This window comes from Phragmites australis, chromosome 14 (assembly GCF_958298935.1).
Source record: "Phragmites australis chromosome 14, lpPhrAust1.1, whole genome shotgun sequence".
NCBI lineage: Eukaryota > Viridiplantae > Streptophyta > Magnoliopsida > Poales > Poaceae > Phragmites > Phragmites australis.
In genome coordinates this window covers 9,625,215-9,647,732 of record NC_084934.1, presented here as the reverse complement: position 1 = coordinate 9,647,732, position 22,518 = coordinate 9,625,215, and the positions used below count along the sequence as shown (strand labels likewise).

General features: G+C 48.0%; 3 protein-coding genes and 1 pseudogene across 3 annotated transcripts; 3 read left to right on the top strand and 1 right to left on the bottom strand.

Annotated features, from left to right (window-relative positions):
• Positions 1 to 2,493: 2,493 nt before the first annotated feature.
• Positions 2,494 to 3,111, bottom strand: LOC133891794 (uncharacterized). Its single transcript, XM_062332548.1, has one exon. The coding sequence runs from the start codon at positions 3,055 to 3,057 to the stop codon at positions 2,725 to 2,727; it is 333 nt and encodes a 110-aa protein (XP_062188532.1). The 5' UTR covers positions 3,058 to 3,111; the 3' UTR covers positions 2,494 to 2,724.
• Positions 3,112 to 9,709: 6,598 nt separating this feature from the next.
• On the top strand, positions 9,710 to 13,953 carry LOC133890222 (mitochondrial import inner membrane translocase subunit TIM10-like; annotated as a pseudogene).
• Positions 13,954 to 15,062: 1,109 nt separating this feature from the next.
• On the top strand, positions 15,063 to 16,655 carry LOC133890144 (DIMBOA UDP-glucosyltransferase BX8-like). Its single transcript, XM_062330590.1, has 2 exons — positions 15,063 to 15,614; positions 15,691 to 16,655. The coding sequence occupies exons 1-2, from the start codon at positions 15,128 to 15,130 to the stop codon at positions 16,605 to 16,607; spliced, it is 1,404 nt and encodes a 467-aa protein (XP_062186574.1). The 5' UTR covers positions 15,063 to 15,127; the 3' UTR covers positions 16,608 to 16,655.
• A 3,030-nt stretch (positions 16,656 to 19,685) lies between these two features.
• Positions 19,686 to 20,063, top strand: LOC133890221 (uncharacterized). Its single transcript, XM_062330669.1, has one exon. It carries the CDS (start codon positions 19,686 to 19,688, stop codon positions 20,061 to 20,063), a length of 378 nt encoding a protein of 125 aa, XP_062186653.1.
• Positions 20,064 to 22,518: the final 2,455 nt, after the last annotated feature.

Genomic DNA, 22,518 nt, shown 5'->3' with positions numbered 1-22,518 from the left:
AACTCCATTCTAGTACTAATTTGCTATGGTGACATATTCTACAGTTTTCATTGGATCCTCCTGTCATCCACCCATACTTGAGCAAGATCATTGTCTTGGACTCACAAAAGAGAGATCAGATGACTTACCAACACCTCATCGACATGCTAAATAGGTTAACTCGATCATTAAATTTTCTTAACGATTGCATCTAAGTTTAATTGGTATTCATATTCATGTATAGGGCGTACACAAGATACTGAAAAAAGAGTATCATCTACTTTCCATTCAAGAAGCAATATGATGTAAAAATCAACTTTCCGGTACACAGGGAATATTCATGTCTTGCATTTCCTACTGAATAAAAAGTTTCAATTCATTCAACTGACGAATCCTTCCATCTTGAAGTGTATGAGGCAGTCAGCCGGTAATAATCTCTGCGTGTTTTATGTTGTTACTAACATGCACGCATTTAGCCCGGACGGAGACGCTGTTAGGTTCAATGATCTTAAGGTATGAAATTAATAACATATCTATACCTTCTTTTCAATTTCTATACGTGTTCAAGGACTAATTTTTTCGATTCTTCAAACACAGCTCTCAAAACTACGCACAAATTCGTTACAACCTGCATAAATACATACCCTTCAAGAACAGATCACCGAGTTCTTCTTAGAACATATTATCAACCCAAACGGTGAGTTTCATGAATTGATCGTGCCGTCCACGCGTCACAGATCTTCAGATGACACCATTCCTTCTAGTACAGAGTATGCGACAAGGAAGAAGGCTACCAAGGGGCTTGACAACGTATTATATTTCGGCAAATGACACGATATTAATGTATGCCATTAATTACTATTTATTAATGAATGATACGAATTACTATGTATGGTGCAAAGTTGGTATCGACGGGATGGCCTTTCAACAATGATGCGAAGGAGGAGCAAGAAGCAGCGGCCAGGAAGCGTGCCCAGGACGAGGATGAGAGGTTGGCCCGTCAACTGTGTGCTGCGGAGGAGCAAAAAGCTGCGTCCTGTAAGCGTGCCCAAGAGGAGGACGAGAGGGTGGCCCATCAGTGTGCTGCGGAGGAGGCCGAAATCTTAAACCGTAGAGGTGTTCAGGCATCAGACTTCGATGTCTTTGACATGCAAGCGAGCCTGGAGCTTAGGCGAAGCTGCGGTCGATCAGACGTGGCCGGGTCCAATGCTCCACCACCATCCCCCCCCCCCCCGCGTCCCCGGATGTACACACGCCAACAGTCGACAGTGCGGAGACGCGGTGCTCATCGCGGGAGAGGAAGTAGAGGTACAGGTAGAGGGATACTGGACTAGTTGAACTCGATCAACTTTTCAGGAGGTGACCTGTGAGAACTATTATGTATATATGTGTGTTTATCAATGTTTATGACTTGAAATATATGTTCATTACTATGTATTAATGAGGTGTATTTATTATTAATTTACATTAAATATATTTATCATTGTATGCATGTATTGAGAGAGACGGAGAGATCAAGGAGTGAGAGGGAGTACAGAGAGGACAGAGAGAGGGAGGAGGGGAGGGAGGGGAGGCAAAATACTAGCAGCTGAAGGATTTAGCCGGTAGTGATGTCTTGGGTATCACTATCGATTGAATCCTTGAGCCGGCAGTGATGCCTTAGATATCACTACCGGCTGAATCCTTGAGCCGGCAGTGATAAGACCCTTCACTGTCGGTCTACCCAGTCGGCAGTGATAGTCCACGACTATCACTGCCTGTTGCCCACTACTGGCTTCAAAATCGATAATGAAGGTGGTTTTGGAACCGACAGTGAAGAAGGTTTCTGCAGTAGTGCTCCTCTATCAGCAAGGTCACCAGGAACTGACGACAGAAACGAGCTTGCCTTCATTTTGAAGAGAGTTGGTGTATAATTCGAAGGAGTGGCAGAGAGAAGACGTAGTACTTTTCTTTTTTAGGAAAATAGAGATTTATTATCTTCGCACGTGCCTAGAATCAAACTATAGGAGGTGAGGCGGACGAGCACGTCGCCATGCATCGTTCCTTCTCCCCGCCGAAACGGAATAGTAACAATTGTGCTAGATTTTTATTTATTTTTTTATTTATTTTTTTACCGGACCAGTCCATTCCCGGCCTAATCCAATCAAATCTAGTGTGGAAGTCTTTTTCCTTTCTATTTGGTTATGCCTACGCATGATGTTTGTCCGCTTAAGGGAAAAGGACCCTATCTTTTGTGCTGTAAAAATGAGTGTGAGTAGCAGAGAATTTGCACGCTCGGTTCATAAATATCAGTGCTGCGACGCAAGGTTTACCCTCCACCCCCGCGTGGTGTGGCCGCGTGAGACGGCGTCGCGAGGTAGCAACACAAGGCGGTGGCACGGTTCACTCATCTCCAGCACGCAGGTGCGGCGCCTCAGATGAGTCAGCGGTGTGACCTCGGAGAAGCAAGACGGAAGAGAGCGAAACAAGAGATCCGCGGTTTTGATTCTAGATGGTGAGCTTGCAGTAAACAGGTTTCTTGAGGGCGATCATCATACTTGATTAATTACTAGTTTTGAAGAGTATCACAAGAGGTCCGCGTCATGAATCAGAACGGCTTTTTTCTCGAGCCTTCCAATCCTGGGGCTCAGAGAATTACAACCAATCAATTGAAATGCCGAACGCATATGTGTGCACGAACGTAAATAAACCCATCTTAACCCACGCATGCATGAACGCTCTTGAATATATGTACGTGAGCGATGATCACCCTTTCTTGGAGAAGAGTCCGCCGATGCTGAACCCGCCGTCGTCGCCGGCGGCCTTCTTCTTGGCCACCGTGCCGGCCTTGGGGGCTGCGGCGGCGGCCCTCCCCTCGACCTTGTTGAGGATGGGGTCCGTCTCCAGCAGCTGCTCCTCCTTGTACAGGGCGCCAAATATGAGGTCGAACAGCCCCTTCTCCTCCTCCACCTTCGCCGTGACGACCTTCGTCGCGGCAGGGACGTGGGCGGTCGACGGGCGTGCCGCGCGGCGGCCCAGGCGCCTCTCCGCCGACGATGCCACCGCCGGCGCGACCGTGCCGAAGCCTACCAATGCCATGGCTACAATCGAGGTGTGCGTGTCTGTGGTGCGTTCCTTGTGGTGCCTCGATCGGATGTATGGGCCGGGACGGGAGGCTCGTCCGCTCGTGGCGTCCACAAGCGCCTTATCCACGTCCCATTCGGCTTTGGCATTTGGAAGTTGGCGCATTTCTGTCGACGTCCACAAGCATGTCCACTTTAAGCTGCGTCATTCAATATTCTGTACGTGTAGCATGTTTAGGCCTGATCTTTTCTGCAAAGTGTGGTAATTGTCCATGTGGCCTACAGGTTCAATAACCAGTTTGATCATAACCCCTCGAGAGGTCATGTCAGTGTTTTTTTTTATCTGACGTGCACACACCTCAAGCATACCTACACACAGTGCATCCTAGCACAAGTCTAAAAAGGCCATATCACTGGTTGAATCCTGAAGATTAATCATTAAGTAGTGGGAGCCTGGGACTTGAGCGACAATGATGATTTGGTTGAACACATGTGTTTAGTAAGATTTTAAGAAACAATACATTTTTCTCAAAATTCTAACATAACACTTTGTTTAAACTTTTTTTGCAGTGGACATTGTTGAGAGTGGCAAAAAAAAAAAAAAAAACACAGAGCACTTACTCTCAAAGAAGAAAAAACAGAGTGCAGTGCCACAATCCGGACAGGACTCTATTGGGCCACCGCTGCCCGTAGGCCCAACTTCATAGAAGTCACTTTCATGGGCCGTTTGTGGGCCCATCCAAAACCCGCCTCACCTCCACTTGGATCCTTTCCTCTTTTCACCTCGCAGAAAAGGGAAAACCCACCCCTTCTAAAAAAAAGGGGGGAAAGCCCTAGCAGCGGTGGTGGCTGGCCTTGCTGCGATAGGCCGGCGGCGTCGTTAGTGGTCGGTCTGGTCCGTCCCTTCGAATTTCCCGCTTCTTTCTTTTTCCCTGGGTTCGTGGCTTTCGTTTCTGTTGTTCCTTGGATCTTAGATTGATCCGATCCCCCCTGATTGCTTGCTTTGTGTTGCTTTCTTGAAGTGAGCTGCAACTATGGCCGCGAGTGGAGGGCCGATTGTTGGAGGAAAATAAACCAGTCTGAGGATAATGGTTGAAGATCACCATCCAGGTCCCTCCAGAGCCTTAATCTCCGAACCCTCTGTTAAAAGCTCAATCTCCGATATCATCAGATCCTTTCACGGTACCCCTTCGCACCTCTGAAGCCTTCCCTTGGCTCCGCCGGCTTGACCTCCCAAAGCCCCGACCCTCCGGGGTTCTGCTTCCCAAAGCCTACACCTCCCGGTTCTATACCTCCCGAGGCCCCCGTCTTGGGCTAATCGGGCTGCCTTCCCGAAGGGAGCAAGGTGAGTCAGCAAGCCTTAAGGAAGATCTGCCGGAAGGGGAGCACTGGTCGTGCATTGCCTACAAGAAGTGACCGGCTTTAAAGGTCTTGGCTAATGGATGCCACTCTGATACCCCGGTGTGATGAAGGCTATCCTGACACCCTTGGTAGTGCGGCGCTAGGCCGCAATCGACGACCGGCTCGCCCCCTTCAGGGGGTAGGCACCACGATAAATACCACGGTGGATATTTATCTCCCGATAGGATAGAAGGTAGTTATCCGGGATAAAGTCCAATAATTTGGTCGGATCCCGAATATTTGTACATTATGATAACTTTGTACGTCAAGCTATGCATGGCCCTGTAAATAGGAGGTCATGATCCTCTAGGCAAAGAACGGACACAGTGGGAAAGAACAAGCAAGACAACGAACACTGTGATACTCCTCTCAGAGTGATACATTTTTCTATTATCAATATATTCGTGGTGTCCCTTACTCTCAAACTTTGTCTCCAAGCTTGAGTGTCCTCCTTAGAAGAAACTCTCGCCGTACTTGCTGGAGCAAGACGAATTCTTGCTCCAACAGTGGTGCTGTCTGTGGGGACTGGAACACGTAAGTGCTAAGAGAGGTAGGAATCCACCAGGAAAACCACCAAAGGATTAGCTAAAACCACTATACCCACCATTGGAAGCATGCAACCATATGCATGGCTGCCTCAGCCATACGCACCGTATGCATGCTCCAGCCCTACTGCCGTATGGGACGGTGTTCCTCCGACCTTGAGCAACTCAGAATCCTGGGTCGGTACAAGAGCTCCAGACGGCGTGGAGGCCTTCCAGTCTCTGCATGACGAAGACCTCACCGCCTCAGGAGAGGATGCGGCCGAAGCCACGATCAAGCAGGCCACCTTCCAATGGTTCTAGGTTGTCCAACCCAAGAGTGCTCCCACCTGGAATTGGTACCCAGGTATCCCCTTCGACCACACCTGGGATACCCCGAGCGAGCCAACGACTTCAAAAAGTCTGTCCACCCAGCGCCCTCCTTGGGCCCCTCAGGCGAAAGAGGGTCCCAAGGAGATGAAGGGCTCTAGGGTGCGCGGACCCCGCCAGCGCCTTCGACGTCGCCCTCGCAACGCCAACCGCGCACAGTGAACCCGTAGTCCACCTCGTCCGGGGAGGCATAGTCAGAACCACTTCGGCCCCAAAGGCTAGTACACCGGGCAGCCTCGATGGTCTCCCAAGGGGGAAGCAGACCCGGGGGAAACCACAGGCTCCGGGACACACCGCCTTCAGCAACAACCCCAACAACAACTCCAAGCTCCAGCGCCCTTGGAGGTACACGGGTGCGTCTTGCACGAACCAGGGCGCAGCCACAACACCAACGATTACCGCACCCTCATGACCTTCTGGGAGGAATACCTCGGAAGGCAAACAGAATACATGACCATAGAAAGAGCGGGTGAAGGACGACGCAGAGTTCGAAGGCCTGGGGCCAACTCCCAGGCAAATCCTCGGCCCCCCAACCCTGCACCGACGCTACCAACCCTACCGACGGTACCACAATAAGCAACAAGAACCGAGTCATGGACACGCTGTCGCCAGGCTCTGAACGGAGTACCTTCGGAGCCGAGCAACAGCTTAGGGCCGAGGGGGTCACGGACTACCTCTCCCGACTAACCTTCAACTACGCCTCCAACACGCCATCGCCAGGCCCCGGATGGACTACCTCCAGTGCCGGGCAACGACTAAAGGCTGAGGGGGGCAAGCACCACCTCTCCCAGCCTAGCCACAGGCTTTGAGGCCACCAGACCTCGCAATAGAGGTCTTATTCCTACAAAGGTATGCCAACTATTAACCACCAAGTAGCTTACCTAGTAATCCGTCCTTCATACGGCCAGGTTAGAGTCTGTTGGAGGCCTCCAACCTTACTGCTATGAGTCTTTTTCAATAGATAGCCACTAGGTAGAAGCAGTAGAACTTAAGTTACATTCTCACTTAGCATGAATAGTTATATTACTTAGCTATATTTTATGCTACAAATAGCTTCTTATTGCCAACAGTAGACTGCAAAACTTAGCTAGTATAACCATGCAAAATCCCTATACTCTTATAGATGCATTGTGCCTAGGTCGCCTTAGGGGCAAGTCTGCCCAGGTTTTCTGGAAGGCATTATGCAGCCTCGGAAGTGTAGTTTCCACGTATCAAGGGATTTTCTTGATAGACCGTGTTGCGGCGCCACCCGTAGGACATTTTTGGGTGGTGTGACAAGCCCACGTACCGCAAGACGTAGCATGCCTACGTCAACTGGAAAGCAAGATTGCCTAGATTTCCTAGAAGGCATTGTGTAGTCTCGGTAGACAGTGAGGCCCACACACCGCGAGCGCCGCTTATGCCTAAGTCCCCTGCAAGGCAGATTATGCCCAGGGTGCCCTGGAAGGCATTTGCATAGCCTCGGGTGTCGAAGCCACGCCCCGAGGATGTCCCCGGTGGCGGAGTTACGGTGCTCCGAGGAATGCTGTCACAAGGAATCCTCATCACACGACATGCCTACACACCGCTGGCGTAGCATGCCTAGGTCACCTGGAAGGCAAGATTGCCTAGGTTTCCTAGAAGGTATTGTGTAGTCTCGATAGTGTGTAGATACCGATTATCAAGGGACTTCCTTGGTAATGTAGTTGCGGCGCCCCCGGGGGATTTCTCCGAGGCTTGACAAACCCACGCACCAGTAAGCATCGCTTGCATAAACCTAAGGTCACCTGAAAAGGTTTCCCGGAGGGTAGGCTTTGCCCTGGTAAGGAAGTGGAGCCCACACACCGCGGGCGTAGCATGCCTAGGTCACCTGGGGGGCAAGACTGCCTAGGTTTCCTGGAAGGTATTATGTAGCCTCGATAGTATGTGGACGCCGCATATCAGGGGACTACCCTGATGTGAGGATGCGGTGCTCTGAGGAATGCTGTCGCAAGGAATCCTCTCTGCACGACATGCTTATATACCGCGGGCGTCGCTTATACCTAGGTCACCTGCAAGGCAGATTATGCCTAGGGTGCCCTAGAAAGCATTGCATAGCTTCGGTCATATAAATGCCACGCGCCAGGGCACATCCTTGGTGGACATTGTTGCAGTGTACCCCAGGCATTTCCTTGGGAACACGATAAGCCTACACACCGCGGGCGTAGCATGCCTAGGTCACCTAGAAGGCAAGACTGCCTAGTTTTCCTGGAAGGTATGTGTAGCTCCGATAGTGTGTAGGACCTTAGGCATTAATACATGCCAAGGAGTCTCGCAAAAACCTCCGATAAAAACAGAGAGTCTTACAAAAACCTTCGACAAAAATAGAGAGTCTTATAAAAACCTCCAGCAAAGGCGGAGAGTCTTACAAAAACCCTCCGACAAAAACGAACAGTCTTACAAAAAACTCGGGTAAAAGCGGAGAGTCTTACAAAAAAACCTCCAACAAAAATGGAGAGTCTTACAAAAATCTCTGGCAAAAACGAAGAGTCCTACAAAACCCTCCGGTAAAAATGGAGAGCTTTACCAAAAACCTCTGGCAAAAATGGAGAGTCTGACCAAACTTCTGACAAAAACAGAGAGTCCTACCAAACCTCCGGTAAAAACGGAGAACTTTACCAAAACCTCCGGTAAAAATGGAGAACTCTACCAAAAACTTCTGGTAAAAACGGAGAATTTTACCAAACCTTTGGTAAAAACGGAGAGCTTTACCAAACCTCCGGTAAAAACGGAGAGCTTTACTAAACCGCCGGCAAAAACGTAGAGTCTTACAAAACCTCCGCACAACGTAGAGACTTCTGAAAACCCCCGCGATAGAGATGTTTCTTCGAAAACTCCGCCAGGCGAAAAGGTTCTGAAAGAACCTAACGGGAAAGGTACCCCGGCATTTTGAAGGCTAATGCCTCCGTGCCAAAGGGGTACGAAACCCGCTGGTCTCCAAAGAGCACCGCACACAGATCAAAGAGGTATAAAGATCCCCCTCCCTACAGGGGAAGGTATGATCACGTGACTCAAACACGTATGGTAAAAGGTAACAATATTACCCTACCATCTCCTTTGAAAGCACCTTTTACATGTTATTTTATAAGGGTTATACTAACATTTAATAAAAGCTCGCACCTCATGGCACGGGAAGCATAGTGGAACCCCCGACTATCCATTGCAAAGACCGCAAAGCCGGGCAGCGGCTAAGGGCTGAGGGGGTTGTGGACTGCCTCTCCTGCGTGGCCTTCGACTTCGCCTTTGACGCGCCATCGCAAGGCTTCGAACGGAATACCTCCGAAGCTGGGCAGTGGCTAAGGGCCGAGGGGGTCGCGGACCACCTCTCCACCTGGCCTTCAGCTTCGCCTTCGACGCACCATCACCAGGCTCTGGGCAGCAGCTAAGGGCCAAGGGGGTCGCGGACCGCCTCTACCACTTGGCCTTCGGCTTCGCCTCCAACGCACTGTCGCCAGGCTCCAGACGAAATACCTTCGGAGTCGGGCAGCAGCTAAGGGTCGAGGGGGTTGCGGACCGCCTCTCCCGCCTGGCCTTCAGCTTCGCCTCCGACACACCATCGCCAGGCTCCGGACGGAATACTTCCGGAGCCGGGTAGCGACTAAGGACCAGGGAGGATCGCGGACCGCCTCTCTTGCCTAGCCTTCGGCTGCGCCTCTGACACATCATCACTGTCAACCCGGACAGTCGCTAAGGAACCCGAAGGGTCAAGGACCACCTCCAGAGTTCGTCTCCAAAGGTTCCAGAGGGACTTCGCTAAGTCTGAATCTGGAACAAATTAGGAAGGAGGCCCTACCAGTCCCAAGCCTAAGGAGTACACAGTAACCAGGGACGACGAGGTCGCCACTGCTCCACCCGGCTCTCCTTAGTTACCCTACGTATCCATCACTACCAGATTCTCGAGACCACCTCTCCCCCAGAAGAAATGAAATCAACAATGATCTATACGAAGGCTCGGTGGCCCAGTCGTCAGAAAAACTAACCATCGCCTTCGAAAGGGACGAAGAAGTACGGTTTGGAGGCACGAAAGCATGCACGCATGCGGTCACCCGCTCGAAAGGTCCCCTCGCATTCCGATACAGAAGGAGACACGACCGTTCCCGAAGATCCACGTTATATTATTAAACAACCAGTACATCCAGGGGATACAAACTAAACCAAATCATACAGAAATTGCCATAAAGAAGATAGATCCCTATGGAGCAAAACAAGGTGAGAAAGAGTACAAGGTGACTAAGTTCAGCCGTGACATGGATATATCACGGCGTCACCAAGTACGCCATCCCGGTGACTGCCTTCACCTCCTACAGGTCTCGGCAGGGGCCACGTATGGGACGGCGTATGCGCCTCATCTGCGGCCTGCCGCTGTGGAAGCCGATAGAGTAGCCGGCTCCCGAGCTGTCGCATGACGCTAAGGAGTCCGAGGAGGTCATCGGCGAGGCCTTCTCCCTCACCTTCTCGGCCTCCTCCTACTTCGCCGCTGGGCCCACAAATGCCGGCTCACTCTCCATTCGCAGGAGATCCCAGTCGATCTCCTCAACGTTATCGGAGATATCGATGATCTCTATAGGCATGCCCTCCCTGGCCAAAGGTTGGGCCGGAGCGGCGGGCAACCGACTCCCCTACAGAGGTGGAAGCGGTTTTGCCTCCGATGCCTCTGCCGACGACCAAAATAGCCCGGCTCTCGAAGGAGCCGTCGAGATCATCGATGTATTCGAGGAGGATGAGGAGGAAGATGATGTCATACTCAAGTCAAGGTTAACTGCTTGCTCATGGGGCTATGGAGACTCCAACCGGGTAACCCCAGCTTTATACCCGGGCCACGCAGTCACGTAGGTCTGAAAGATGAAGCGGGACGAACATCGCCGTGTCCTCCCATTGAACACTTGGAGAGGGGGCCGTGGCTATATCCGGTTTCCCTCCAACACGTGGCAGTGCTCCACGACGAATGCCTTATTTTCTCGCGCGGACGTCTCGTCACATTAATAACCCAAACCCCTTTCGGCACGTGACAGGATCGCTGGCATAATACCCTAAACGACCCCTCACATTATCCAGTCAGAACGCAGCAGTGGCACGTCTTGTCCCGCCAGGCGAACGTGTGGGATTCTCCAAACCCACACGAAACCTCTACTCTAGCGATTTCAAAGGACAGAGGATTGCCATTAGGCATCTTTGATACTATACCCAGCTGGGGTTGATTCTTCCTCTACATCCTCTCCCCCCTCCGAAACATCAGGGCCCAAGAATGAGGGGGTACTATGGGGGGAGGGGAAATAAACTAGCCTGAGAATAATGGTTGAAGATCACCATTCAGGTCTCTCCGGAGCCTTAATCTTCGAACCCTCTGTTAAAAGCTTGCACCTCCGAAGCCTTCCCTTAGCTTCGCCGGCTCGACCACCTGAAGCCCCAGCCCTCCGACGTCCCACTTCCCAAAGCCTACACCTCCCAATTCTAGACCTCCCGAGGCCCCCGCCTCGGACTAATTAGGTCGCCTTCCCGAAGGCAGCGAGGTGAGTCAGTAGGCCTTAGGAAAGATCTACCGGAAGGGGAGCACCGGTCATGCTTTGCCTGTAAAGAAGTGACCGGCACTAAAGGCCTAAGCTAATGGACGCTACTCTAACACCTCAGTGTGACGAAGGCTATCCTGACACCCCTAACAGTGGGGCGCCGGGCCGCAATCAGCGACCGGCTCGCCCCCTTCAGGGGGTAGGCACCACGATAATTACCACGGTGGATATTTATCTCCTGATTGGATAGAAGGTAGTTATTCGGGATAAGGCCCAGTAATTTGGCCGGATCCTAGATATTTATACATTATGATAACTTGTACGTCAAGTTACGCATGGCCCTATAAATATGAGGCCATGGTCCTCTGGGCAAAGGACGGACACAGCGGGAAAGAACAAGCAAGACAACGAACGCTGTGATACTCCTCCCAGAGTGATATATTTTTCTATCATCAATATATTCGTGGTGTTCATTCCTTTCAAATTTTGTCTCCAAACTTGAGTGTCCTCCTTAGAAAAAACTCTCGCCGTACTTGCTGGAGCAAGACGAATTCTTGCTCCAACACCAACCAATATGCAGAAGGAGCAGGTGTGTCAGTCTTTCTGTTCTGATTTGGCTTATAATTTTGTATAATGCTATTAGTAATTGTTTACAGATTACGTTGCCCTTTGATGTGCACCGCCAAGCCATAATGTGATTTGAGGTAATGAGTGTTTGCTGATGTCGCTCGAAAGAAAAAAAAAAGTTAGTTTGAGCAAGCAATATGATTGATTTGTCACCTTATGCTGCCGAGAATTGTCACTAAAATAAACAAGAGGAGGCTATGATTTTAAAGAAATAAAGTATACATATTGAGAATGACGCTTGAAAAGGTGAATTTAGCATGATTTTCATAAGAAACCATAATGCTAATGCAGTGTGGAAATTGAGGGTGATTATCAAAGGGGAAGGAAGTAAACTAAACATGAGGGTGTTCAAACCGTTTGAACAATATACTTTATTGACTTTTGAGTATTTTTTAGGTTACACAGAATAATTACAGCTGTTCCAGGGTCATGGATGTTGAGCTATACTGATACTAAGTAGAAAAATTAACATATTTTTAGTTTGTATTCTGGTATGCCTTTCCATTTTGTAGCACTCTGAGACTGAAGAACTGCAGTTGATACTAAATCTTATGCTACTCCAAATCTTCAAGAGTGGGAAAATGCAGTTATTACACTAATCAGAAATTTTATTTAGATTACGATTTCAATTGGCAATCAGCCAGGCATGGTAGCAATGATTGGATGTGCATGGTTGTATGCTATTCAATTTATGCCTAGCGATATAGCTGTAGATTTGTAGCCATGTCTAAGAACTAGTAGCATTTTGGTAGCAATTAGCATGACCATTTATCTCGAGCAGTTGCTGTTTCAGTGTTAACCTTCTTTTACTTGGGATGCTTTATCCTATCCTTCTCTTTGGTGGTGCTTCTAGATGTAAACAGTGGCATTCAGATTTTATATTATAAGTGAAGCTTTTCTAAGATCATTCTTCGTATGTGTCTCAATAGATGTTTTGATTGGCAGAGAAAGAGATGGAATATAGGGTGGATCTTTTCAACCGGTTAGTGAAGTTCAGTTTTCTACTTATACCACTGGAAAATTTTCTGTGTGATATAGTTTTCTAGTTCTTAAATTAAAACATTTTCACTTTTTTTTTGCAAAGTGATTGCAGCACTATACTATAACTCTAGAAGGGGTGAATTTATATCTGGCGGTTTGTGTCTTATGTTCCTTCTTTGTTTCATTTTGTGCAGGCTTACACAGACATGTTTTGACAAGTGCATCGAGAAGAGGTAGACATGAAGTTTGCTTGTATTTTCCATTATCCTCTTATTTTGTTCTTAATGCTGTAACATCCTCACTTTTTATTAATAGCATTGTAATTCATATATGTGGATTGCATTATTTTAATCAAGGTTGTGGTATGTTTCTTTAAACCCTTCGGTGATATGAAGATAATCGTACCATTTAGTAAAATTATTCAAGGATCAAGACACATCTGTCATAGAACACCTCCCAACATTGAAAATTTACTTTCCTGGATTCATTCCCATGGTGTGACTGAGTACATGAACTAATGAACTAAATGTGGTTGATTTGTAATTTTATTCTCTGTATCTCTAGGCATAGAGAAGCTGAGCTCAATATGGGTGAGAACAGTTGCATCGATCGATGTGCTTCAAAGTATTGGCAGGTAAGTTTGTTTCTGTTTTCTTGGGCTATTTCATATTTAATGTTAATCTGGTTTCCTGCAGTTTATACATGCTTTTATTATTGAAGAGATAATGGTCCAGGATGAACTAGCTTAAACAATGTGAAATGCTGGACTTTTTTTTTCTTTGAAAGGACATGAAATGCTGGATTTCGAAACTTGTATACTTAATTCTGCTTTTGAGCTTGTGGTTGAGAATATATGTTTTAGTTTTGATCATTATGGACTAGTGCTTTGGAAAAATCTCCTTTTGGTGCTTTTCATTTGATTTTTTAGCTAACATAGATATTTTATTTTTCATGCAAAGCAGCTTACTGGTAGCATATAAGCACCTGCCTGTTTCAATAATATATGCTTTTGATGGGGCACACAATCTTGGATCTGTTGTTAAAGGTGCAATTTGAACTTCTCTACAAAAAAAAATGTCTTGGTTATCAACTAAAAATCGTCTGATTGTTTCATAATGCTTCTACCATGAAAAGTAGTCTGCTTTATTTTCCTTTGGAATTCATGTTTAAGAAACAGATAAATTGGATAATAGAAAATCTCATATTTTAGCTATGCATCGCAAGGTTCAACTCTATTCACTTCATAGTAATGCGAGCATAAAATAATTTTGATTAGATACTTGTTCTCTTCTATGTCTGTTAGCTTTTTTTATCGTTACATGAACTATGCTGGAATTACTCACATGTCATGCGATTAGCCTTCTGTTTCCCTTTCAGTTCAGTTAGTTAATTTCTTACTGTTCTTTCTGAATTGTTCAGGTGACAAATTTAGTCAGGCAGCTTCTTGGAAATCAGCCTAAAATGTGATCCAAGACTCAATTCCATTTCGTGGTGCAACATTATGTCTTACTGGTTTTAGAGTTTGGTGATTATCAAGTAAACCAATGCAGCATGACCTGTTGAGAAAGGAAACAGAAGGCTAATCGCCATTTTTTCACCTTGTATTGTTGACTCATGGAAAAACCAACATGTGAGGTTTCTTCTGATACAAAATTGTACACCTACCATTTGTTTGAGTTTACAAAACAACATATTCCTTACTATTTATCCTGGTATCAAACTAAAATACCCAAATCTTCATGTTGGCCAGTTGTTTGGATTTGATGCTTCATCGCTCTAATATTGTGATCGGTGAAACTGATTTGATGCTTGATTGATTAAACCTTACCCAACATTTTGATCATCTTTACTTACGAAATGACAGTTTTACCTTTGTAGAGTACCCTATTGATTCTGGAAGGGGCTGCCATAGATCGGGTGAGGGGGCGAGGATCACACGAGTGATTTTTAGCTAATCCAAAGTGCAACATCTCTGCATCAACTGCTGCCAAAACATAGCATCTTAAACAAAGGACTATTGCCAAAACAATGACACAAAGTGAACCAAAATGCAACATCTCTGAATCAATTGCTGCCAAAACATAGCATCGAAAAAAAGGATTACTGCCAAAGCAGTGACACAAAGGAAACCAAAGTGCAACAATTTTATATAAACTGCTGCCAAAACATAGCATCCAGAGTACTACTGCCAACACAGTGACACAAAGTAACCAAAGTGCAACAACTCTGCATTAACTGCTGCCAAAACATAGCATCCAAAAGAAAGGACTGCTGCCAAAATAGTGACAAAAAATAAACCAAAATACAACATCTCTGCAGCAACTGCTGCCAAAATATAGCATCCAAAAGAAAGGACTACTGTCAAAACAGTGACAGAAAGTAAACCAAAGTGCAATATCTCTGCATCAACGGCTGCCAAAACATAGCATCAAAAGAAAAGACTACTATCAAACAGTGACACAAAGTAGCTTGTGTCACGGAAGATCTGAAACAACAAACGTCTCTTGTTAAACCCCGGAAGCAAAGCCACTTTTCTGTTTCACTTTGCAAGGCGACAAACGCAAGCTCATGCCTCATGCCAATATAACTCGCTCAACTCACCAAGACCTCAGTCTCTCAAAGACAGCCTGAGCCAGCACCGATGGCCGACGACGGACGAGCTCCCACCAGCCGCCGCGTCGTGATGTTCCCTTTACCGTTCCGGAGCCACATCACCCCGATGCTCCAGCTTGCAGGGCTCCTCCGCGCGCGGGGCCTCGGCGTCACTGTGCTCCACACCGACTTCAACGCCCCTGATGCCGCGCAGCACCCGGAATTCACCTTCGTCTCCATCCGCGAGTCGCTCCCCGAAGAGGTCGTCGCTGCCAACGCCGACATGGTCGAGCAGATGGTGGGTCTGAACACCGCCTGCGAGGCGCCGTTCCAGGCGGCGCTCAGGGGGCTGCTGCACAGGCAGGAACCACGCGACGTGGCCTGCGTGGTGGTCGATGGGCAGTGGTACGCGATGCTAGGCGCGGCCAGGCGTGCCGGCGTCCCCGCGCTCGTGCTGCGTGCGGACAGCGCCGCCACGTTCCTCAGCATGCTCGCCACCCCGCGGTTGTGCGCCGCTGGCTATTTCCCTATCGAAGGCGAGTAGTAGCAACTCTGTAATCTATTGTGACAAGCATGGATGAAATAGATTAGCAGCTCGTTGTCATCTTGCAGAGGAGCGGCTGGACGAGCTGGTGCCGGGTCTCGAGCCGCTCCGGGTGCGAGACCTCATCCGCGTCGACGGCAGCGACGAGGAGACGGTGCTCCGTTTCATCACCTTGATCGCCGACGCCATGCGGGCCTCGTCGTCCGGCGTGGTGCTCAATACGTTCGACGCCCTCGAGGCCCCGGAGCTGGCCAAGATCGAGCGCGAGCTGTCCCACCCGGCCTTCGCGGTTGGGCCGCTGCACATGGTGTCTCCTGCGGCGGTGGAGCACGGCCTGCACGCGCCGGACCGCGGCTGCCTGGCGTGGCTTGACGCGCACCCTCCACGCTCCGTGCTGTACGTGAGCCTGGGGAGCGTGGCGCGCGTGGACCGATCCGTGTTCGAGGAGATGGCGTGGGGGCTGGCCAGCAGCAGCGTGCCGTTCCTGTGGGTCGTCCGGCCCGGCTTCGTCCGCGGCGTCAGCGAGGACGTTCCACAAATGCCGGATGGGGTCAACGAGGAGGTAAGGAACAGAGGTAAGGTGGTGGCATGGGCGCCACAGAGAGAAGTCTTGGCGCACACTGCAATTGGTGCGTTCTGGACGCACTGCGGGTGGAACTCGACGATGGAGACGATATGTGAAGGGGTGCCAATGCTTGCACAACCTTGCTTCGCGGATCAGACGGTGAATGCGAGGTATGTGACGCGCCGGTGGGGCATTGGGTTGCAGGTGGGGGAGGTGTTTGAGAGGGCCACCGTGGCGAAGGCGATCACAAGACTGATGGATGGGGAACAAGGGGCACATGCGTCGAGGGAGAGGGCGCGCCTTTTGAAGATGCAGACAAGTCAATGCATTGTGAAAGGAGGATCAGCTAGTTTGGCCCTCGATAATCTAGTCGACTACATGGTCTCTTTGAGCTTTGAGCATGTTTCCATGAGAAATTGAGTATCTTTGTATTAAGAATAAATAAAGTTTAAGGATTTCAACCTTACATGAAAGTGGATTATAATGGAAAGTTATTACTCCCTTCGGTCCAAAGTAAATATCGTTTTAAGTTGTATACAGTTAATTGATTTAAACTATAGCTATAAATTACTTTTTGTGTATTGAGTTTGAACATTGAAAATAACACGGGTAGATTTGTTTTGCAAAGTATTTTCATAATAATATATTTTTTATATATTCTATTAATATATTATAATAAAAATTAATAGTTAAATTTGTATTTTGAGGACCATGTCAATATTCAAAATAACACTTATTTTAAGCTGGAGGGAGTACAACTGAAAAGACAAGAAGAGCTAAGGCATAGCTGTGGCTTGAGGACACATGTTGTCTAGATCCTTGGTGCCTGCCTGGATCCATAGCCTAGCTTCTTCTTTGATTGCACTAACGACTTGGAGCGGCAAGAGTCTGCGCCGTTGAATATATGTGCATTTCTCTCCTTCCAAATATCCCATGTGATCAACATCTCTTTTGTTTCGTGCCGAGTCCTGCACGCAGCTGCAACCACCATTCAATCGTCGTCATGCTCATCGGCAGCGGATGGTATGACTAGAGGTGGGACTTGGGCCGGGCTGGCACGGTACGTCCCCTTCGTGCCTTGTGCCACCTTGTGTCGAGCAAACTTGGCCCGCTCAGCTTGTCGGGCCGTGTCGTGTCAGCACGGCAAGCTGACGGCCAAGCCCAAGCACGGCCCATGGCACGTCGTGCCGTCGTTGTGTCATGCTAGTCCAAGCACGACCCTCGCATTTATGAACTCGTATACAACCGCTACTGCATGATTAGGCACCATCAAGGGTTCGATCTGGCTGTCACGGTAAGAAAACACGATTGTCATGCTCGATGAATGGGGACACGCATGAACATAATTGGCAACAACCAGCAAACAAGCTTCGATCTGTTCATGGACATACGTAAGATTCCCTTACCTCAATTGATCAGTGCCACAATGAGAGGATTGGATAAAATGTTACGAGCCTAGTGATGTGCTAACTGCGGCACTTGTATTAGCTTGACCTATCATCAATGGTAGTACGTTCCAATCACCAACAACAACTCTGCAAGAATCGAGCCCATTCGTGCCAGGCCAGCCCAGGAACGGCCCATTATTTGGGCCGGGCTGGGCCGTCCACCGTGCCAAGACCCTGGGCACAGTTGCCCACGTGTCCGTATTGTGCTAACCTAGCCCAATTTTTCTCGTGTCGTGCCGTGCCATGAGCCGTGCCAAATCGTTGTGCCATGGGCCGCCCTAATTCGGCCCGATCCAACTCCCACCTCTAGTATAACCGCCCGATCCAAAGCAACATGTCGTATCATATTTGCTTGGTGTAGCTACAGTTGGTGATTAGGTGGTCACTCGTTTCCTGCTCCAAGTCACAGAGTACGATTGGGTGTTTCTTGGCAGTCCGCGGTGCTACTGACAGTCCGTTGTCCATAACCGTCGCATCCATGAGGACATCACTTCTTCATATACATGCAACACCTCTTAGGAGATATAAAGACCAATTACAAAAATATGTGCATGATAATTAAACCACTAGGTGAACTCGTTCCTCGCTATTTATACTTTTTTGGATAGGTTGCTACAAATTCTTACGATGTTTTATTGCTTAGGAATATGGGAGAAGCATCACAAACATATCTAGACGTCATCCCTCGACGGCCAAGTCTACTCAGACTCGAAGTTGAACCCTAGTCGAATTCAAAGTCTACTCGAACTTAAAGTCGAGCCCTAGTCTAACTCTAAAGTCTACTCGAGTCTCAGGATAGTACGTCCATAAAATGGATATAACTTTCACATACAGAGTTCAATTGAGGCGTTCTTAGACTTGCTAGAAAGCTTATGAAGAGACCTTTCTAATAGATCTAATCTCACCCTTAGATTCCTTATAGATTAGTTAGAGTCGATGAAACAAGGTGACACATCACTGTTTTGGGTCTTGTTGGGTCTTGTAAGCATGTCGGGATAGAAGTACAGGTTGTGTACGCCTCTTCTTACGGCTGCACAACCCTTGGTCAATCTCCTCATGTCCCTTCTATAAATATACAGTAGTCATCGTAGTTTAGGCTCAGGTTATGCTTAGATTATTCTAGTTTAGACAATTTTGCCGTATATTAGTCTGTGGAACCCCAACTCGAGTATTTCATTGGTAATTACCAATATTCAGATTGCATCTATCTGTTTTTGGTTGTGTTCTCAATTCGCCTGCAAAAAAGCCTTCTTGCCGAGGTCAACCCGGTGAACTCGTTCCTCAATGTTCATACTTTCTTGGATGGGTTGCTACTAAGATCTATAGGACAAGATGGTCGATATGATTCCCCTATTCGAAGAGACAGCTGTGACAGTCCTCTACCACCTCCTCCTTAAGAGTTCGACAGGGGTTGCAACGCTTTCGTACACGAACTCCGATCGATTCAGTGGCCTGAGAATTTCATAGCAGGCCTGATCCAGAAATATGATGGGAAGATCAATCCCAATGAGTGGTTGCAGATCTACACCATCGTAATTCGAGTAGCCGGTGGTGACAATCGAGTAATGGCCAATTACCTGTTAACCACCCTTGATTGACCTGCAAGGTCCTGGTTGCTAAACTTGCCGCCCAACTTGATTCGTTCATGAGCAGAACTCAAGGCTCACTTCATAGCCAATTTGCCAAGGCACATTCGAGTGCCCATGAATAGAGAATGACCTCCACTAGCTTTACCAAGGCAACAACGAATCTCTTCAAGATTTCATCCGCAGGTTCAGCAACAAGTGTAACACGATCCCGGACATCTTAGATGAATCGGTACAAGGCAGTCGAGCGAGAAGTTAACTTGGCCCTAACTGGGCCCACTTGGTATCTCAAGTGGTCAGAACAGCCGATCACCTTTGATCAAACTAACCATCCAGCTGCGGTACGACATTCTGGTCGATACCTGGTCGTGGTTCAGCTGACCATACTCAACATCAAGGTTTCTAGAAATCTGGTCAATGGAGGTAGTTCACTCAACCTCATTTTCTCCAAAATCTTAGACAAGATGGAAATCCAGAGGTCAGAGATTAAGACTAGAGTCGTGCCTTTCCACGGCATAACTCCTAACTCATCAACCATGCCTCTTGACCAGATCGAGCTGCTGGTTACGTTTGCCACGCTCGACAACTTCTGCACAGAAAAGCTAACCTTTGATGTCACGGACTTCGAGACAGTGTATAATGTGATCCTAGGTCGCCAAATGCTGGGCATGTTCATGGCGGTGGTTCAATATGCCTACCAAGCATTTAAGATCCCAGGTCCCAATGGGGCCATTACGGTTAAAGGCGGTCAGCGCGCAGCGGTTAGATGCGACATGCAAAGCCTTGATATGGTTGAATACTTCAGTCGAGTGGCCATCACTCCTAAGGACGCAAATTCTTAGCATCAAAGGCAACAAGGTGTTGTTGAGGCCAAAGACTGTAGGCTCATAAGTCTTGCTAGCTCTACCAAATCCGACAACGCCAAAGGCAAGGTCCACGACGGCATCAGCAACAAAAAGACTGATGGTTGTGTCAAGGCAGTGCCCCTCGACCCATCTGAACTATCCAAGACAATTAAGGTTGGGGCCAACCTTGACCCCAAATAGGAATTCGAGCTTGTTACCTTCCTCTAGGCAAACCAAGACGTGTTCTCATGGCAGCCGCCCGATATGCCTGGGGTTCCCAAGGAGGTGATCGAGCATAGACTAGCTGTTAAACCCGATGCCAAACCTGTGGTGCAGAAGCAGCGAAGATTTGCGGAAGACAGGAAGTGGGCCATCCAGGAGGAGGTCAAGAAGCTCCTAAAGGCAGGCTTCATTCAAGAAGTGTGTCATCCTACATGGCTTGCAAATCCCATCCTCGTCAAGAAGGCCCATAGCAGATGGAGAATGTGCGTCGACTTCACTGACCACAACAAGGCTCGCCCCAAGGATCCTTTTCCTCTCCTGCGCATCGACCAGATCGTCGACTCTACGGCAGGCTGCAAGTTATTATATTTTCTAGATGCCTATTCGGGGTATCACCAAATTAGCTTGGGATTAGAGGATGAGGAGAAAAGTGCTTTTACTACTCCTTTTGGTGTATTTTGTTATGTAAGGATGCCTTTCGGTTTAAAAAACGCTGGTGCTACGTATCAAAGGTGTATTCAAAATTGTGTGCAACCCCAAATCAGGAGCAATGTAGAACCATACGTCGATGATGTTGTAGTCAAATCAAAACCGAAAACGCATTGGTTGACGATCTCAAAGAAACGTTCGACAACCTCAGGAAGTATCGCATGATGCTCAACCCCAAAAAGTGCACGTTTGGTGTGCCGTTCCGGCAAGCTTCTCGGCTTCCTAGTGTCGAGTCGAGGCATTGAGGCCAACCCACACAAAATTGAGGCTCTCAACCAGATGCGATCACCTCAAACACTGAAAGAGGTCTAGAAACTGATAGGTTGCATTGCTGCTCTTAGTCGATTCATTTCCAAGATGGGCTAGCAAGGGATGCCTTTCTTTAAACTGTTGAAGAAATAAGATCGGTTCGAGTGGACGGAAGAAGCGGAGCGCGCCTTCCAGGACTTAAAAAGGTACTTATTGTCTCCATTAATTCTTACACCACATAACAAAAAAGAGAAGCTCTTTTTGTATATTGTAGCTACCCCACAAGTTGTAAGCACGGTACCGGTGGTCGAACGAGAATGTCCTGAGAAAAAGGCCAAGGTCCAGAAACCTGTTTACTACATGAGCGAGGTTCTACATGATGCTAAGCTACGGTACTCGCAAGTACAGAAGCTGATATATGCAGTCTTAATGTCTTCTCAGAAATTAGGGCACTACTTTCAAGCGCACAGGATCACCGTCATGACAACGTACCCGCTGAAGGATTTAATACCCAATCAGGCAGCTACTAGATGAATCGCGTAATGGGTAGTAGAACTAAATGAGTTCGACGTAAGCTACGCACCACGCACAAGCGTGAAATCCAGAGTGTTAGTGGACTTCATTGCCAAATGGATAAGCGTTGAAGAAACAAGGCTGAACATGGCCGAAGATCACTGGATGCTCTTCTTTGATGGATTGCTCATGCTCCAGGGCACGGGGCATGGCATTATACTCAAATCGCCAACGGTCGACAAACTCAGTTACATTGTTAGATTAGATTTTAAAGCCTCTAACAATGTAGCAGAATATGAAGGACTGGTAAACGGGCTCCGCATAGCTGCGTCGCTTGGAATTAAATGACTTCTTGTGAAAGGGGACTCACAGCTAGTCATGAATCAAGTTCAAAAGGAGTACCAGTGCTTAGACGACAACATGGCGGCTTATTTACTCGAGGTATGAAAGCTCGAGCAAAAGTTCGAAGTGCTAGAAGTGACACACATCAGAAGGAGTGATAACTCTGGTGCGGATGAGCTTGCTAGACTCTCTTCTTCTCGAGCACCGGTACCCATAGGGGTCTTCATTGAGAAACTCCTTAAACCATCTATCCCGACAGTTCAACGAACGGATACTGCCCATCCCGACCAGCAGTCTGGACAGGTTAGTGAGGCAGAACCCACAGACACGAATGCTGCAATACTCAAACACCACCCGACTTGGATGACTCCGTTCCAAGCTTATCTCGAGGGTCAAGACATCCCTGATGATGATGCGTCTGCAGAGAAAATTGCTCGTAAATCCAAGCTCTACGTTTTGGTAAACGTCTAGCTCTACTGAAAGGGGAGTAACGGAATCTTGATGAAGTGCATCACTTAGGAAGGGGGTAGTAAAACACTGCTCGATATCCATGGAGGCATGTGTGGTAATCATGAGTCTTCTCACACCTTGGTAAAAAAAAGTTTTCTACCAAGGATTCTATTGGCCGATTACCCTC

Coding starts and splice junctions, on each gene's coding strand:
- LOC133891794 (XM_062332548.1), bottom strand. CDS start 3,057: ATGGCATTGGTAGGCTTCGGCACGGTCGCGCCGGCGGTGGCATCGTCG.
- LOC133890144 (XM_062330590.1), top strand. CDS start 15,128: ATGGCCGACGACGGACGAGCTCCCACCAGCCGCCGCGTCGTGATGTTC. Junction 15,615..15,690: donor TGGCTATTTCCCTATCGAAG/GCGAGTAGTAGC, acceptor GTCATCTTGCAG/AGGAGCGGCTGGACGAGCTG.
- LOC133890221 (XM_062330669.1), top strand. CDS start 19,686: ATGGAAATCCAGAGGTCAGAGATTAAGACTAGAGTCGTGCCTTTCCAC.